A 19,324-nucleotide genomic window follows, 5' to 3' on the forward strand; every position below is an offset into this window, starting at 1 on the left:
TGAGGGAGGTCTCGCTCTCCTGCCTTCCCCTAGCCTTGCTTCTGGCAGTGCAGTTTCCTCTCTCTACTCCCCATAAGCTTTAGTAGGTTTCACACCCACTGAGATGCTGACACAACTCACTAACCTGGCAGAGAACCATCCAGTCTCTTCTGCCAGGGCACCCAGCCACTGAAGGATCCAACAATACACATCACAGTCACCAAAAAACCCGTGGGAGAAGCAGCCAGTGACAAACTGGCAGCAGAGGCAGGAGCAAAGGAGGGAAGAACAGGAACTCCAACTTCTGCCAAGGGTAAGCCATTCAACCAACCTTCCTTCTCCAACTTCCTCTACATCCCAGATACCACAGGATTGCTAAACCTGATACAAAAGAGGAGGCGTGAACATACAGCCAAAGAGCAGGGAAAGAGCAATATTATTTCCCTCTACATCCCGAGCTCACCACAGAGCCACAGGCACTTGAGATATGAGCTCGGCATGGGACAGGAGGGGCACAGCAGTGACACATCACATCACAGAGCTGTTTGCGTCTCCACCATCTAGCAGGGTAATACCAGGCACAGAAACTGGGTGAATGTAGGCACAGACCAGCCACGCATCCCACAGAGAGGCACAATTATGTTGATTAGATACAACGGTGTAAAATATATATATAGAATGGGTAAAAACATAAGGAAAGACAGGAGAGTATTGCCTGACATAAGCAGAAATAACCCTACAGCAATGATAGACAACTGGCCACTGGGCTGGGGAAAAACAAAGGAGTGCGTGCCTTGCTCTGACAACAGGAAGTAAGACGATACTGAGCTTGTTTGCTACTGGCACCCCAACAGTGGCCACACCGAATACGGACCACGCAACAGACGCAGGCAGGAGACACTGGGAACTGAAATGTGAGCGCAGCTCTGAAGAACCGAAGACAGACCACCAAAGAGTTCACCCTGCTGAGCCTGAGTCTCAGCTGACATTGCTTCGGCTGACAAGCACTCCCTGCACCAGCCGCCCGCCACCATTCACCCCCATCTCCTCAAAGGCGTGACCCCAGCGGTGCTCACTGCACAGGGCGCTACCTCCGCACGCGCCCGGACCCGCACGTTGCCCACCCAGTCCCACGTACCGCACACGCTGCCCTCCCCTTCCTCCTCAGAGCCCCCACACCACGGCAGGACCCACACAGCCCTGCCTGCCCCTCCACTCAAGGCCGGCTACCCGCAGCTCGCCAGCACCTGTCACCTCCAGCGCCCCCACAGCCCGGCCCGCCCCGCGCACACCCGGCCCCGCTTCCTGTCCCCCGGCACGACCCCGGCCCGGCCCCTTCTCGGCGGCACCTGAAGCGCGGCGAGTCCTTCAGGCACTCCTCGAAGTCCACGGTCACCTTCATGGTGGCGGGGCGCGCCGCTGCCTCCGCTGCTGCGGCTGCTGGCGGTGGTGGCGCGGCGAACCCGGGGAGCGGCGAGACCGGGCCAGGGCCGGCGGACGGGGCGGGGCGGGGCGGGGCGGGGCGGTGCTCGGGGCAGGGGCGGCGGCCGCAGCGCCCTGTGCCCGCCCCGCCCGGGCGCGACTGACGGCCCGGGCAGCCAGCAGCGACCGCCCGCGAGAGCGGGGGGCGCGCCGGCCAATCACAACGCGAGAGGGGCGGGCTCAGTAGGCAGAGCGCCCAATAAGCGTGGCCGCTCGGAAGATGCAGCCAACCGCCGGCACAGCAGCGATTGCTCCCGCCCCGGCGTGCTCAGAGTGACAGCCCGGGCCGCCAATGGGCAGGCGGCCGCGCCGATCGGCAGCTCCATCGCCGCGGCTGCCCGATCACTGCGGCCACAGCCCGGCCCGGCACGGCCGTGTTCGCCGCCGTGACGCTGCCTGGGGCGGGTCTGGCCTGTGCCGCCGAGCCTTGCTCAGCCGGTTGTGGGGACCTGCTTGTTTTTTTAAATTACAGCTCTTCACTAAACGGGGGGATCTCGCCCTCAGGGGTGAGACGCGCGGGAAGGCGCGGGCGGGCCCCTGAGCAGTTGTACCGGGTCTAGAGCGGCCGCTTCCGCCAGCCGGGCTCCGCCCCTCAGCCCCGGCCCCGGCGAGCCGCGCAGCGCCCGCGCGGTGCGGGGGGCGCGGGACGGGTGCGGGTCCCTGCTGAGGGTGCCGCCAGCGGGAAGAACGCTCCAGCTCAGGGTGCTCTCCAGTGTGAGTCACTTCTAGATAGAGGAAATAACTCGTGGCGGAGACTCAAAGGAGTCTTTGAAGGAGAAACGCAAACCGCAGGTTTTCCTGTCAAGGACTATCAAGTCTGCATGCTTGGGTTTCTTACCGAACCTTTGTCCGAGAATACTCTGAGCTAGAGCGGATCAGATCTTGAAGTACAGTGGTACAGAGTGAACAGGACCATGTTGCAGTCTCCAGTTTGCAGTGAAGGACAGCAGAACATTGTAGATTTCTGATCGTTTAAGAGAATACAGAAAAAGATCTCTAATCAATTAGGTGCTGCTTAATGTTCCCAGATGTAAAACGGACAGACAGGAACACCAGCCATCCCCACTCCTCAAAAGCAGCGACAGAGAAGTAAAAGTTGCTATCCAAGTTAAACTTGTCAAAGATGAAGCAGTCACAGGGATGGTGCTGAGAAGCTGACTGAAGTAGATGACGTTCACTCACCTCCTCCCGGAGTCTGAGGAGCTGCCATACCTGCTGCCAGCGAGCCCACCTGCCCCCTGCAGCTTTCACACCCTCCCTCACCCCAGCATCTGCACTAAGTTTCGCCTCTTGTTTTCTCTCTTTTGTTTTTTTCATATTCTTCCCATTCTCTCTCCCCCACTTCCTTTCAGTGTTACAATGAGAAACAGTCAACATGGAAGGAGGGGAACATAACTTCTTTCCAAGAAGCTGAATGCCTGCTGTACCCTTACTGACCCTCCCTCAGTTAAGGTGTCCTTTCACAGAAGCAGAGGGACACTTGTTGGTTCAGTCAGTTGTGATTTAGGATGCCAGTTTTTTTTTTTTTTTCTAAGACTAGTGAAATGTCACAACTAAACTACAAGTTACACAGATGTAAGAACTGTATTTTTGTGAGCTGTCCCTCACCAAAACTAGCCAAACTACCACTATTTTGATTAGGCATTCAAGTCACACCCACTCAGGAAAAGCAGCATGTTAATTGTATCACTGAGGCTGCATTTATGTTGTGAAATCCACTTTCCAACTGAAGTATGTAATTGAAAAGAGCCCAACTCTGTTGTGAGGAAGAGTTTTACTTCCTAAGAAGTAGGTGCTGTTAGTCATTTTCCATCAGTCCATGCTAGTGAGTGATGACTCAGTGTTCACCATGAAGAGACAGATCAGTTGTGCTTAAATCCTACAGCACACGAAGAAGAACACCTTGAAAAAATGCAACCTTTTCTGTGGTACTGCTATCTTAAGTTCATTACTTAGGTTACCAGATCTACCCTCAGGTCTAGGCAAGCCAACAAATCTGACTGTGTGAACAAACCAATTTACACCAGAGTTACAATAAATGAGAGTCATGAGGAAATTACAATATTGGTTTAAGAATTTATCTATGAACACACCTGCAAATTTTAGCTGCCAGTTTCTTCTGAAGAGCTCAAAGAAGCCAAACATTAGATTAGTATTAGTGTCATAAGCTAGTAATGAAACAATGGTTTTATTTATGTTGTGACACTTAACACTGGTTTCAAACAAAATAATTACATTTGTGAGGTGGCATCATCATACCACAAAATCATGTTACAGAAACAAAGAGTTGCGGTAAGATGTACAAGTTTCACATGAGAGAGTGAGCTATGGAAAATATATCTGCAGTTTCTATGAATTGTACAAGTTGGTGGGAAAGAAACTCTGGAAAGAAAAAAAAAAAAAACTATACACATGAGTTAAGGCTCTTATTTGTAAGTGATCTTCCTACTGGAAGCATATTGAAAATGCTTTCTCTAAACAGGATGCAGCTTGAGGACTTAAACCTGTGCAAGAAGATTCACAATTATGGTGCTGTGGAGCTCACTGTCCACATAAGTAAGTGCTGTGTTTGTTTCCTCTTTACACCACTCTGTATTGTACACATGGGTATTTACCATATGCACCTAAAGATTAAGATTTGCAAGCAAGCTATGTCCTCATCAAATGTAAAAAGAGAAAACACATTTCTTCTCTTATCCCCATTCAGCAGGGAACTCTTAACTGATATTTCTCAAGCAGAGGGAAATCAGACATCCCTTTGTAAAAAAAGCTATATGGAACTTCTGGAGCTACTGCAAAGTAAAACTTGCCTGATTTAGCTTTTAAAATGCATCAAGGTATAAGCAAAGAAAACCAAGTAAACCAGCCTTTCAGTTAGAAGCAGTGGCAGAGACATTGGCTTGCACTTCTGCTGAGGAAGACAAAGAGCCACTGTGAACAGAATTTCTGTGAGCACTGAGGAAAATGCAGAGAACAAAGCCTTTAAAAATACCCCAAACTAAATCAAGTTTCAAAATAGCATCAAACTTGGAATTTAAGTGCTTTGTGGAACAGAAAAAGGGAGATCACCCAAGCAGCTCAAAATCACCTGAGTGATACATTATGTGGTTCATTTAAAACCATCTTCATGCATTTCTGTACCTCCCTCAAAGCTGCAAACTCATTACATCTAGGATTTTGGAAGCCATTATAGGAAAGGTCTTTATTGGAAGTTAGCAATAAAGCATTGTTAAACAAAATGCTTTCTAGACTTTGTAAGATACAAAGGAGCCCTGCTGAGCACCAAATGGCCTTGGACACAAGAAAGTGGGGGGTTAAGGAGGGCAGGACATTAGCTCGGGTAAGAGCTGCTGCTGCTGGATTCTACCTTAATTGCAGGTGTGAAGTACCCATGGGTACTTAGCACGAAGTACAAGTGATATATACACAGCTCACATCGTGTAACCTGCACACACTGCTCACCTCGTCCAAGCTCAGTCTGGCAGCGACACAGCTTTGCCGAGCACTGCCATGCTCTCAGCAGGATTTCAGTGCCCAGCTGGGGCAGGCCAGGCCAGCAGCTGCTCAGTCTGAAATACAGCTCAGTGCACAAAGGCCAACACTCTGAACACTGCAAGCTGGTTTATAAAAGGTACAAACCTAAAGTTTTGAAATCCTATTCTCAGGAGCCAAATTGAAAGCTACAGTAAGTGACTTGATGAGTCAGAAGTATCTAAATGCTTACCCTTTGCCCCTGTTTACTCTACGCAAGTGACCACATTTGATACAAGAAGTAATAGCACTCTGCATGTTGAAAAACTAGCATCACCACACTGGCCAGAATCAAGAGTTCAACTCTTTCTTGTGAAAAGACCCTATTAATCTCAATTCAGGACCTTGGAAGATTAACTAACCCAGAACTGACCGCCCTGTTATCTACTAAGGAGAGGAGCTAGTTGGGAAAGGCACGCTACAAAACACAGCACACTCACAGGTATCTTTGGCAATGCATCCAGTCTAATGAATCATTCCTTTAAAAGTCTTTCAAAGGACAGCATCCTATTGCCTTACTTGCTCTCAATTTCTCTGGGACTCCAGGAAAGCTCACACTTGAGAATGCATGTAACTGTAAAATAACTTTCATTCCTTTATTCAAACTTCACATATACAGTGGAGAAAAAGACATTTTAAAATAGATCCATATAATTATATGGATTTTTGCAACATATCAAATTCAGATCAAAATTAAGATATACACTGTATTTCATAACCAAGCTAAAGCTTAAGTGTGTACTTCGTTTGTGTAGTAAAACCCAGGAACTATTCTGAAAACTGGAACATTCACCAGTCAAATTCCACCCAGTGGGAAGTTTTTACAGCAATCTGGAGGTGCAGAATCCCTCTTTATGGCTATACAACCACACTGTAAACAAGTATTTGAATTAGGCAGTTTCCCTTCTAGCTTCCAAAAAGCCTTCATTTTGCAAAAGCAGTTGCTGTAAGTTGCAATGGACACAGGAAGATTTAGACCAGTGGTTTTCAGTATGGAAGTTGCCAACCCCAAAAGAATAACCAACAGCAGCTATCTTTAATAAAGAACAGCCAGAGCCTAAGCTCAGCACATCTTCAGTCCTGATGTATATTTCCTCGTGGCTGGGTGTTTTTCCTCAGGTGCTAACAGCACAAACACTGTTCATGCAACTGGAAAGAACCAAATGTTTGAAACAAGAGCCAGAAGAGTAACAGTGGATGTGATTTTTAGAGAAAAGCTGGAAGGAACTTGCACGTTCTCACAATAAGCCAGAGAGAGCTCCACAAAACAACCAGTCCTGATGGAAGAGGTTATGACAGTTAAATGCAAAGTTCAAGTTAGCCGTTTCCAGTGTAAAAACACTCCCTCCACCAGATGTTAGTACTGTTTTAGTCAGAAACTAACAACCAATTCCAAACACCACTCTTAATAGCACAGCTCTTGTTCTAAAGACTGGGAAAGTGCAGGCAAAAACATACTGAAATCTAGATTAACAGGTCAACACTTTACAAAAAAAATAGTTGTAGGACTTGAATAATCAATCCCTTTTTAAACTGCTTAACACATCTGATAAATAGCTTACATGTCAATCTGATATACGCTGTACCGTTTGGCTCTTGAATCCCAAAACTTTCCATATGAGACACCACATCTAGAACACTGTCAAATAAATAGTGTAAAACCAAAAGATAGTGAGTGTTTCAAAGCAAGAGTAACAGTACATCACGCAAGATAATCAGCGCTATACATACAGGGAATGCCATTCTGGTTGAACAAATTATGAAGCAGTATTCTCCATGAAATACTAGGCACAAGAATAAATCAATTAGACAGTGTTTTCTGCCTAATGGACAAGTCTAAAATTAACATTCTTGGCAATACAACATTGTAACTGATATGCTTCTTAACATTTAAGAGCCTTAATTGCAAAAATCATGAAGCGATGTTTATATTTGTGTCTTTGACAAGCAGTTACAGTTCTGGACAGATTTCTTCTATGCTGTGTGCTCCACTTTCCAGCTGGTCACGAATAACATGTGCTGCATAAGAAAGATTACAAAAAATAGATAATTCTTCACTCCCATTCAATATTTTCACAACACACACAAATATCCTCCTGAAACCATCTTTGCTTCTCCAAAGGTAATGTTTGCCAACCCACCTTAGCAATGTTATAAGCTTTTAGTTGTAGAGTGCAGGAATGTCTAAAATAGTTATTTGACCCTCATGCTCTAAAGAGATGGCCAACAGTGGTGTTGGCCAACACCACACCAAGCACTGCATGCTCACCCCCCCAGAACTGGGATGATTTAAGACAGGTGTTTAGAATTAATACAAGAAGTTCCTGAAACATCAGAAAACACAGTACTTCCCATGTCAAATTTCAGTTCCAGATGAGGCACTTGAAATAAGAAACCCCAAGTTTATACATGAAGGAGTACAGTCGTGTGTTTTCAGGAAGTTGTTAACTCATGCTTTTGAGCAAAAGCACTGCAATAAATCAGAAGAAACTCCTCCTCAGTGCTGATCAAAGAATACCTCATCAAAACGATAATAGCCTTTTTAAAAAGCCAGTTAGGCTTAGGCAGGATTTGGTAACATGCAGTTTAACAAGCAAACAGCACAGTTAACCAGCAGAGCTGATTGCTATGTGCTCTCAGCCTTCTCACTTATTTCATCTTTAGGGTGATGCTTGCCCTGGTTAAGAAAACACAATATACTCTCTATCTACCAAAGGCCAAAGGGCACACCCAGTCAGTGACAGCTCAGCTGCTGGCTGCCATCTAAGCAGGGTCAGCAGAGCAATGCAGCTAAATGAACCAGAGGAAGAGAACAATAGTCTTACTGCTTGTCAATTGAACTGCTACAGACAACACCCTCTGGCTGATACTTTTGTGTAGCAGAAGACAGGTCTGCACTGAAATCACCATGCTTAATTTACCTACATCAGGAATATTTCCTTCAGTGATTTCAAAGAGAATTTCTAAAGGGGAAGTTTTTATGGAGAGAAACAAAGGTCACTTCTGCTGGCAAAGTCTATTTATGTTATTCATGGAGTCATAAATAGCAAGTACCCAGAAAACATGAAATGCTGAAGCAAGCAAATACAAAATCATAGAATGGTTTGGGTTAGAAGGAATTTTACAGGACATCCAGTTCCAGCCCCCCAGCCATATACAGTCTATTACAACTTATACTTTCTTTTCCACAAAAGAGCTTGGCTGCTGGAATCCATACAAATGGCTACTTGAGGCAAGAAAGGAATGATCCATCCATTTAAAACACTTAGTAGCCACAATGCAGAGAGGAGCAAAAATATACAGAGTTCTCACCATCACTGACTGGACTGGCCATCTTCATTTCAATCAGCAAGAAATCTCAGGCTGTAACCAAGAAGTGCAACTTGTATTAGTGGACCTGGTGGAATCTGACAGGAGCCTCCTTAAACCTGCTCTAAGTCTTTAGCCCCTTCTTTGAAAACAGACTGTAGAGATTAGAAATGTACTGTTAGTTTTACTCAAATACAAACCAGACAGAATTAGAGAGTATAACGGAGTATCAGGTAAGAGAAGCACAGAATCTTTAAGGCATCTTCATGGATAGAAAAAATTCCAAGTGAGAAGAGATTCTCAAATTGGCTGAGAAACAACCCAGGAGCCAGAGGAACCCCCACAGTCACAACAGGCCACTAAGAAATGCCTCTTATGTCACATCTTTACCTGCAACAATCGTCAGTATTACAGAAGTCATGTTACTCCATTGGAATTAAAGGACATTGCATGGCAGCTCTCACTCACATAGACTGACTGGCATAATAGCTGAGTGGCAGCCACATTATCTCATGATCTCCACAACTACCCAAGAACTCAAGTAAACGGAAGAATTTATAAAAATATATCTACAATACAACATGCAGAAAACCCAGGACATTTTCATCGAAGTTAAAAGTAAGCATCAGGGCTGTTAGTCAATTTAAAAGTGATGCCAAAACAAACCATTGCAAAAATCAATTCCTGTATCACCCAGTACAAGAGTAAGGAAACCCTCCCTTTTCTGCTCTAGACAAAAGCACTTTAAAATACAGTTTCAAGTCAAAGAGCTCTTTGAAAGTTATCCAGGTGAACAATCTTTCCATATACTGTTGTCAGGAACAGGAATATTAATAGGATTTTGATTTCCTTCCATGAAGGAAACAGCCTAATTTTTAAATACTCAAGTGCTTAATGTAACCAAAAGCACAGCAAGACCAAAAATACAGTGACAAAAAACCCCAAGTAGCAAGCGTTAAAGCCATCTATTTGAAAAACCTTCTGTAGCTCCAATTAACACATGAATAAGGAGATTCTTCTGTGCCCTCAGAATACAGATGAGAGAGCAATAAATAATGTAATCTCAAAAAAGTTATTTCAGAAAACCTTTGACATTAACATAGCTGTGTGCTGAACATTTCTCATCTCAATGTAGGAATTTCTTAAAATTTGGGCAGTGACAGAAGACTGGTTTATTAACATTTTTGTTCGAATCTCATCATCCTTTGCCCCACCCTGTCTCATTATCCATCTGAGGGCATTCAATTCACCAATTCACCTGCTACAAAAGTGAGACCAGTGCTTAACCTCAGAAGAACTGACCAAGGACAGGGATTAAAGGCTGTGATAGCTGATATAGAGATTAGGAGATAACAGAACATGAAGGTTTAAGCAGAATGATAGAAAAGTGAAGAATTGAGAGCTACATCAGCTTAATGGAAAGCATTTCCATTGGCTATGGTGTGGAGGTGAACCAGTTAGTTAACAGGTTGCTACACTGGCAGACAGTTACATTTATGGAATCTATTAGCCATGAGCAGTCTAAAATTGATAATTACCAGTTGTGGCTCTGAAGCTGGTTATGAGGAAGGTGGAATGGACTTCAACAATAGAGATGGAAAAATGCTGCAAAGGTCTGCCTTCTTTCCACTGGCGAATGCAGCTGGGGAGCGGAGTTGCCTCTGTTTTACAGCAGAGTGCAGAGAGATGGCAGCTTCAGGCCATGCAGAAGGCTCATACGGTTGGCTACTGCAGCCCTCCTTTCCCCTGGAGAGTGAAGTTCTAGTAAATAGCCATTATAAGGCCTGTGTTCAGTTACTGGATAAAGGTAATCCAGTAATGGGTCTCAGACACATACCAGTGACCCTTTCAGAGCAATTGTCAAGGAATTAGTCCTCCTGTAGTAAATAACAGGATGAAAAGGTGCAATCCACAGGACTTAAACACGCAACCTTGCAAATCACCTTTTTATTGCGTGGGATTTAAATGAATTTTAGATGAGTTCCTAGTTCACATGGTTGTGAAAAGCAGATGTGAACCAAGTTAAACCCATGCAGCATCTTCCCAAGTCTGCAGACCATGCTGATATCTCATAGCTTTGCCAGCCATAGATGAACAAGGCTTACAGACTTCACTGCCACCAGTCTCATGAGCAACAAATATGTGATTTGTTTATGTCAAAAATTTATTCAAAGTGCTGTTACATAAAGAGGTGGGGAGTGAACTGTAAATATTCACCAGAATACCACCACAGAAGTCTAAGACTTTTCACCCAGATAGAAGTTTAAAGATGAAAGAGAAGGTGTCAGCCTCTATAGTTTTAGGAGTTTCCTATGAAGAGACAGCAACAGCTCCCAGTTAAACATCCCAGACTTTCTTCCAGTAGCTGCACTAAAAGCAAAGTTGAGAGTCTTATCCCATACTATAGCAATGAACATTTCTGCTCAAGGACAAGTTTGTATTGAAGACCTGGCAGCAGTTTTACATTACAGTGTTTTTCCTCAGGAAGATAAATACAGTCCTCTCATCAGGGAGGAAACATTGATGATAATCTCCCATTGCTGGCTACAGGATGGATTGGGAGCAGAATGGGAAATGACCCACAACAAAAAGCCAGGCTCTCCCATGTGGCCATTAAGGTGTTCAGTACAAGACAGCTCCTCCTTTAAAAAGGATGCTGGCAACTTCATTACCCAAAGTCAGCTGCTTTGGGGAAATGGTAAGAAGCGGAAATGTTTGTTTTTCTGTTATGCCACAACAAACAAAAGCCTACATGCTGTTTATCAACACTGAGTTTTTGTTCCATGCTACAAATCGACCTATCAAGACAGAGTGCAACAGTACTCATTGAGTATTACATACATAGTGTACTCCTTCTAGTCATCTCACACTTGAGTATATTCATTTTCCAACAGCTCAAAAGGCCACCAGTACTTACAGGTGCTTTTTAACTAATCAGTAGCTCACCGTGTTCGGTAGCTTCTGTGCTCATTGTTTCTACATCTGCAGCATCACGCATCTCTTCATCCTCATCATCTTCCTCTTCTTCACCATGCAGTTCTTTTGCAATGAGCTGCCTTGCCAGTTTGATGTTTCTTCCTTCATTATAGTGCATTTTTCTCTTCATTTCAAACTGTTTCTTTTTCTCTGTGGGCAAACAAATGGAAAATGTTGATCCTTCCCTTAAAAAAAAAAAACAAACAACATCTTCTTTCAAGAGGAACTCACTGAATAAAAATTATTGTCTTCAAGCAGTGGAGTGTTCTTTTAAAATGAGTCTGACTTACAAAAAGGATAGTAATTGGAATCTCAGGAGCACTTCTCTAAGAACCTGTTTGCAACTGAGAAGAAGTCTGAACCACAAGAAGCATCTGGTAAAAGTACACAAAACTCCAAAGTTTTAAAAGCCTTGTTTCTATGTAAACTCAAGGACAAATTGAGACATACTGCTGGGATAGAAGATGAACTTTTGCAGATGTGTGGCTTGACTCCTGGCTAGCCACCAAAGGTCAGTTATGAGAGATATATTTACCACATGTAGAAGAAAATATTTTCCACTTTCCCCATGGCCTGAAGCCAGCTCTGCTCCATATATTAAACATTAGCATATCCAGCAGTAATGCATTATAATTCAAGTAAATTTTGCTTACTGCCAGCCCCAACGCTTCATTCTTTTCCTTCCTTTAGTATAGCACGGTTAGACACTCAAAGTCAAGGCCAGGAAATTTGAGAAGCACCAGCTAGATAATACAAGCCTGAAACCTTTGAAGTATTGCTGTTTCACTGTTCCCTCAAAATGTTCTAGTCCAAGTTAACATGAAACAACATCTCTATTAAAGAGGCTATTTGCTTTGGAATAACTGTAGACTTCCTATTGCATCCATCTACCAGTTGCATTGAGAACAACAGAAGTATCATCTGTACATTTGCAAGCAATTAGCAACATTTTATTTGTAGTTGTACTCACTGAATTAAATCTACCTGAAATATGTACAGATGAAGAACTATTCCTTCCACCCCAAACCAGAACTTCTTATTTGACGTGTCTTAGCAGGAATTCCCATACCTTAAGCTTGTATACAGGGAGGCAGCCAACAACAGCAAATTCCTGTTTATATGTAGATCCCAAACCAAACATTCTGACTAGAAACAAGCAGCGTATTTGTTCAAACACTGTTTATCTCTATTTTCAAATCTTAACATTTTTCTGATGGTATTTTATCTTCGCAAATATTTCTTACAGAAAACCTGAGACTGTTTGTAGGAAAAGAGTCTAAACAAAAGAAAGAAAACAATTTTGCCTACCCCGTTCTTCAGGTGTTAATTCTTCATCCTCGTCCTCCTCCTCACTGCTTTCTTCTTGCCTTGCTATAACCTTGGGTGCTCTACCTTCAGCTGCAGCTGCCAGTCTACATAAATCATGCAATACAAAATGCTGAAACAGCAAGTTTTTCACTATTTAAAATACATGACATTTCAGAATACTCATACAAAGAGCTTTGTTCATTATTTTTGCCATATTTGTATGTAGTAACAATGTGCAAGAAGTCTGAATTACACGGAGCACTATCAAACACTGAAAACCACTTCATTTGACAATAGCAAAAATGTAGCTTCTAGAGAAACCAGCAAGAGCTTTCCATAAAGAAAATCTACCCCAGGTAAGAGCAGATTTTCTTCACATTTAGTCAGTTTTTATTATTACAATACTTACTTTTTACTCAACACATCTGCTCTTAAGGGCTCATATTCTGAATCACTCACTGCATCCTCATCATCTTCTCCTATCATGCTTGGAGGGCAAACAAAAAGTAGTCTCTTTTAGTAATTTGCTCAAGAAAACAGTCAAAACTTTACAACACTCAATTAAAAGACTCCTTTAATGCTTTAAAAGCTTTCCAATTCAACTTTAAATATTGATATGACATTATATTCTAGAACTGAAAAAAAATAAAATCAACAGAAGTCAGACTTATTTATTCCATTCAAAGGCTAAAGCCTGCTAGAACAAACCTTCTAAACTTTGTCCTTCATACTTTGTCCTTTCTGACTGTTCTTATTTAGAAGCTTTGTAGATCTGCGTATGTTGCATGCACCCAGCAGGCCTGCACAGTAATACTACATCACCCACAAAGTAAACTTTGCTCTAAACCCACAATTCCACCTGGCAGCACACAGACCAACACTTAAGCAAGCGTACCTGTGGTAAGGAGTACTTGGCTCATCAATTTTCATCAAGCCATAATCTTTGCCTGCAGGGTGGTATGTAGCTATGATGTTCATTTCATCCCACTTCTGTGATTTTTTACTGAAATAAGAAAAGAAAATTAGATTTTCTTATATTCTAAAACAGTTAGTTCTGCTTTACCAGAGAAGGAATTCATCTGATCTCTACTACATACTAAGCACAAAAAATATTGTTATGACACACAGACACGTTCAAAGTATGACTATTAAATACTGCTCTGTACATACTTAAGTCCTAACAAATTTTCAGTGCAATTTAATTCCCCTAACAAGTCACAATAGCTAAACAAACTCAATGATCTATAAACATATTCTTATTCATATAATTCAGAGACTCCTGGTCTTGTTCAATGACTATCTTGTGAACTATTTGATTTTAAAGTAACTTGTAAAAAGAGAATTCTTCCCCTTATTACAACCCATAAGACTTCAACAGAACCCAATACCTTTCAGTTCAGATCTGCTGAAGGAGCTGGAATGATTATTAGCAAACTGTTACATAAAAAATAGCAACCAACAAATCCCCTCCTGCAGTGAAATAAGTAGCATAGAACAAGGTGATTATTAATACTGCTTTTGTCATCCGAAATTGGAATAATAAGCCAAGTGATTCACTGCTATAATTAAGCTGAGGGAGTTTCACATTTTATACAGACAGGCACCAGTGATGCTACATTATCTAGAATTTTCTTAGTCAACCAGAAAAATTTACCATTTTATGTATATCTGAAGAAACTAAAGCTCAACCACACGGACTGCTCACTAACAAAATATATAAGCCACATGAAAAGCAATTGCCTTGTGGCCAGAGAAAGAGCCATTCCTCCCCTGATCTAAAAGCCACAAAAAGTATTTCATCAACACAAACCAGTATGTTCCACATTTTCTCTAAAAAGGTTATTACAAACTTCATATAAAGTGGTCTTTCCCTTAGATTAAGCCAATAAATTTAATTTCAGAATAATACAAAAATTTGACTAATTAATATATTCTTGTTGTAAATTATTAGTTAAGGAAGCAAACATTAAAGGACTTTGTGCATTTTGTGGGCGTTTTTGTTTGGTTTGGGGTGGCTGTTGTTTGGGTTTTTGGGGGGTGGGAGGGGGCAGTTGGCTGAAAGACTTCCACTTAACTGCTCTTGTTCAAACACAGACCGCTCCAATAACAGATCTGAAAGATATATTCAATCTCAATAACACCAGCGCTCTTAGGCAGAATAATATCTGTAAAACAAACTTGGTAAAGCAGAATTCCAAGCACAAACTACATTCTACCTTTACAGCATCACTGCATAATACAATGTGGGGGGAAAAAAGCTAAAGAGAAAAAAATAGATGTGGGGGTTGATGCTGAATCCTACATGCCACAGGCTTATACTCCAGAAATGAATACAAATTGAATGATCTTAATCCCCTCAGCACACAGTACCCAGTGCCAAGGTCTCATGTTTGAGGCTTCAGGTCCATTTATCATTTTGTGCAAACACGAGGACTGCAGCATAAGCGGACAACACGTGAGTCAGATCGTGGCTCTGGCAGGGCGGGGAGTCATGAGCTTCGTGATGACAAAGCAAGAGCTCTGGTCTAGGAACGCCGCTCATTCAAAACTGTCTGGTTAGGAGTCAAAAAATCCCCAGTTTACCCAGTTTAACACAGCCTAAAGTTCCTCCATGACCAACACAAGGTGCTCACTGTGTTACACAGTGAGGAATTTTACCAGCCAGAGCACTTAGACAATGGTACATAGGGTACACGGCCTCTGTAAAGAGACAGAGCTCAGCTGGCAAGGAAATAAAACAGATGGGAGAGATTCCCTTCACACGCCTTGTGTTCACTTGCCCAGAGCACATCAGGGTTTATAGCCCAAGCTCACAACTCCACCTAATAATAATACTGGCATTCTTGGAACAATCCCTTTGGCATGCACTGTGCTGGAAATCAGACAGCCTACACTGAGCAAGTCAGTGAGTCATAAATAAAAGACTGAACAAGTTTTTAGTGGCTTAGTTTTTCACACTTGTTTTTTTAAACTCAGATTCCAACACTAAAAGCCTTGGCTGTGGAACACCTCCCAAAGCACAACTTAAAGTCAACCTGGGGGGGAAAAAAAAAGTCATTAGTGGCAAAGAGACAAACATGTAATTTCACCCCTGCTTGTAAAAAGCCCTTACAGGAGAATGACTAAGTGCTCTGAAAACCCACACCTCTCCTGTTTGTTTCCAATTTTGCATGCTTAGGCATGTCTGCACAGCACAACACTAATGACATGGCTTAGGACCATCACAGGGAAATGCATCCTGACACCCCTTCAGATACAGAAATAGGAAATCTTATCTTAGAAAAATGAGATTTGAAAAATCTCGTAAGTGCTCATTCGTATGTTCTCACATCTTTATAAATATACAATAACTTCATTTGACATCACACCAGGTGCTGTGGACAAGCAAGAAGTTTCAGCAGCAGTAAGAGCCAAGGAACACCTCTCACACCTGCCATAGCAGCCTCCCCTCTTCCAACACAGCTGCTTGTGCACACACACACTTCCATAATTGCTTTGTAAAATATCACATCTACTCGCTCACAGGCTCTTACAGTGGTCTGAAGGCAAAAAATACTGTACCCCAGTGTGTTAAACCACAATCTCAGCTCTCAGGATGCAGTTCCAGTGGTGTCCCAATCTCTCAAGCTTCCTTCTTGCATCGTATTTTCATGAAAGAAATTTTCCAAACAATGTTACCATCACTAACAGCAGCACAAGGTCAGTAATGATGCAAATACATGAGAGCTCTACTGAACATCGTGCTTTAAAAGATGACAGCTGACACAATGAGCTCTTTCATCTACAGATATTTTTAAAGATCTTCAGACCTCAATTTCAATATTAGAAGTAAGCAGAAGAATTAAGAAAACAGATACCTGAATGTATTAACTAATCTTCAATCTCAAAGGAAAATTACAACTGTACTACTTATCATTCTTCTAAAACCAAAACTGTTTAGCTGAAATCAGAAATAACACTGATATATTGATACATTGCCAACCAAAAATAATACCTGGACAGAAACCAGCTTTATAACCCTGTACTGATCTTTCTAGGAAATTTTCTAATGCTGCCTGCCAGGTTTAGCCAATATCTTTTAACTTGCAAGGCAATTTCAGAATTAATCTGGCTTTATTGGCCTACGTTGGTAAACAGGAAATAGAAGCTGGACTCTAGCCCACTAACTGCTTCCCAAGAAATTACTGTGTGCAATAACCAATGTACCATACTCTCATCACTTCATACTCCAATTTCTACTCATTTTTCAAGATGGTACAAAAGAAACTGTAGAAAATTAAACACAGGCTACCAACAGCCAGTTGTAATTTATGTCTGGTGTGGTGCTAAACACATCAAGCTACATAATATTAGAACTAAAGAAAAGGAAAATAAAAAATCACGTTTGTGTAACATATTGGTACTCACACTCACCTGTTTCAAAAACATCATCTCATTCATTCAGTTGAATTTTTTCTCTGGAAAATCAGGAGCAGCTAACACAAGCAACACTGCAACCCAAAAGCTCTTCTTTCTTACCTTGCTGACTTTAGACTACATTCATGACTTAACTAGGCAAAGATGAAAGGAGTATTACCATAATAATTAAAAAACAGACCAGCATGACCATTTTATTTTATCATTATTTCTCTCCTTGCAATACTGAATAAGGTGCCAAAAAAAGAAAACTGTCCAAAGCAAATTTGTAAACACTGAGTTCAGGTCAAACTTTGCTCATCATAACTTGATGGGGAATCAGAGCAACAGCAGGCAGCACATGTTGGGTGCATCAGGAAAAGTAGGATTCTTAACCATCAAGGACAGGCGCTGGCCAGCTAAAGACCACTTCTGGCATATCTGGACTAACTCGGCGTGTTACAATTAAACCAAGATTTTTCATGTCATTTAAATAACAAACCCCAAGGCTGCGCACATTCTCAAGTGTGAGATTTTTACGGATGGATCCTGCCCAACCGAGAACACATCTTGGTGATGTTTCAGCCTAGGAGAGGTCCCCTCTCCAGAGACATGCTTTTGCTTACAAGAAAAGAGCTACCTGTGAGAGGGCTGAGAATAAATCAAGCGCATTTCCCGAACTGTGAACTATCTCGTAGCTTCAGTAAAACCCTTTGTGATCTACCACACTTAGCAGGTGACCGCCACTCCTCGATAGGAGCCACGGCGACAGCTCCCGCCGGCCTCATGCGAGCAGCGCTCCCCGCCTCCGCTCAGGGGCACACCCGGCATCCCCCTGCTCCCAGCGGCGCTCCGGCCTCGGCAGGAGCTGCCACCGCCGGGTCCCCACCGCCGAGCGGAGCGGAGCGGAGCGGAGCTCCGGCCGCCGCCGCACGGAGGGCACGGCACGGACCCCCGCCCCGCCCGCGCAGCATCCCCCGGGCACGGGGCACAGCAGCAGCCCCAGCTGGAGACGCCGCCCGGCTGATCCCGCTCCGCGGGCCCCTCGAAGGAGCGGGACGGCCGGAGCGAGGGACCCACCGCCGCCCACCACAACCGGGGCCTCACCCGTGCTCGTCCTCGTCACAGGCCTGGCTGGGCTGTCGCGCCCCCACGGCCGCTCCCGACGAAGCCTTGCTGCCGCTCTTCTTCAGGATGCCCTTGATGGGCCCCCGCCCCGTCGCCGAGGCGTCCGGTACCGACGGCTCCTCCATGGCCGCGCCGCCCGCCCGGTTCCGCCGCCGCCACCGCCCCGGCCGGGCCCGCCCCGCGCCGGCGCCTCAGCCCGCGCGCCTGCGCCCCCTGGCGGCCGGCGGACCGACAGCGCCCCCTGCTGCCGTGCGCCTGCGCGACCGCGAGGGGGCGCTCTGTGCGCGCGGGGAGCGCGGACACGGACACAGGGACAGAGGGACAGAGGGACACAGGGACAGAGGGATAGAGGGACACGGATAGAGGGACACACGGACACAGGGATAGAGGGATAGAGGGACACGGATAGAGGGACACACGGACACGGACACAGGGATAGAGGGACACGGATAGAGGGACACACGGACACGGATAGAGGGATAGAAGGACACTGATAGAGGGACACACGGACACGGACACAGGGATAGAGGGACACACGGACACGGATAGAGGGACACTGATAGAGAGACACACGGACACAGGGATAGAGGGACACATGGACATGGCAGGGACACGGACAGATACATGGACACGGGGACACAGTGACACAGGGGGACACAGGCACAGAGATACAGGGACACACGGGCACACGGACACAGAATCACGGAATCGGTCAGATCAGAAGGGGTCATATTGCACAGGATTGTGTCCAGATTGTTCTTGAATATGAACAGTGACGGAAACTTCACAGCCTCTCTGGGCAATCTGTTCTAGTGCTCCATCACCCGCACAGTAAAGAAGTTCTTCCTCATATTCAGGTGAAATTTCCCGTGCATCAGTTGCTGCCTATTGCCTCTCATCCTAGTGGTTGGCACTACTGAGAAGAGCCTGGCTCCATCTTCTTGGCATCTCCCGTTCAGATCCATACCTAGTTTGATGAGGACACGTGGACACAGAGGTCTGGCGTGTGCACAGGGCCGGTGCCCCCACACGGGGCCCGCACACCGGGAGGTGTGTGCTGCCCTGGGGGGGTCTGCACATCCACGGAGCTCTTGGGACTGAGTGGGGCTTGTGCCTGTTCGGCACCGCCACCCGCACTCAGCGTTTTGCAGGTGCAGGGTGTCCCGCGTGTGTGCTGCTGTGCTGGCACGTGGCAGGGCAGGCTGCAGCTGTGCTC

At 44.4% G+C, this 19,324-nt stretch overlaps 2 protein-coding genes across 8 annotated transcripts in view; both read right to left on the reverse strand.

Annotated features, from left to right (window-relative positions):
• Positions 1-1,495, reverse strand: part of ACAP2 (ArfGAP with coiled-coil, ankyrin repeat and PH domains 2) — a 71,075-nt gene extending 69,580 nt beyond the window's left edge. For all 5 annotated transcript variants that reach the window (XR_008432501.1, XM_053951223.1, XM_053951224.1 and 2 more), the window contains exon 1: positions 1,329-1,495. Coding sequence is in view for 4 of the 5 variants with exons in the window: in XM_053951223.1 (XP_053807198.1) it covers positions 1,329-1,381 (53 nt within the window). In the remaining variant the exon portion in view is untranslated. The remainder of the gene's footprint in view (positions 1-1,328) is intronic.
• A 4,068-nt stretch (positions 1,496-5,563) lies between these two features.
• PPP1R2 (protein phosphatase 1 regulatory inhibitor subunit 2) lies at positions 5,564-18,274 on the reverse strand. 3 transcript variants are annotated; one of them, XR_008432578.1, is made up of 8 exons: positions 18,088-18,274; positions 13,481-13,588; positions 12,995-13,072; positions 12,586-12,689; positions 11,248-11,427; positions 9,840-10,047; positions 8,305-8,355; positions 5,564-7,011 (listed from the first exon to the last, which is right to left on the reverse strand). XR_008432578.1 is itself a non-coding variant. In XM_053951674.1 (7 exons), exons 1-6 carry the CDS (start codon positions 18,231-18,233, stop codon positions 8,351-8,353), a joined length of 621 nt encoding a protein of 206 aa, XP_053807649.1. In that variant the 5' UTR covers positions 18,234-18,274; the 3' UTR covers positions 5,564-7,011; positions 8,305-8,350. The 3 variants fall into 3 exon arrangements, 2 of the variants coding, with proteins under 2 accessions (XP_053807649.1, XP_053807648.1); XM_053951674.1 differs by lacking the exon at positions 9,840-10,047; XM_053951673.1 differs by lacking the exon at positions 9,840-10,047 and having other exon boundaries at positions 8,305-8,389.
• Between the last annotated feature and the right edge of the window lie 1,050 nt (positions 18,275-19,324).

The sequence above is a fragment of the Vidua chalybeata genome, chromosome 10 (assembly GCF_026979565.1).
Source record: "Vidua chalybeata isolate OUT-0048 chromosome 10, bVidCha1 merged haplotype, whole genome shotgun sequence".
NCBI lineage: Eukaryota > Metazoa > Chordata > Aves > Passeriformes > Viduidae > Vidua > Vidua chalybeata.

Excerpts from the sequence above, each read along its gene's own strand:
- PPP1R2 (XM_053951673.1), bottom strand. The coding sequence starts at position 18,233 with ATGGAGGAGCCGTCGGTACCGGACGCCTCGGCGACGGGGCGGGGGCCC. Across the intron at positions 11,428-12,585 it reads ATTAACACCTGAAGAACGGG|AGAAAAAGAAACAGTTTGAA; the intron begins GTAGGCAAAATT and ends GTTTGCCCACAG. Across the intron at positions 8,390-11,247 it reads CACAGAAGCTACCGAACACG|GTCCACTAATACAAGTTGCA; the intron begins GTGAGCTACTGA and ends AGATTCCACCAG.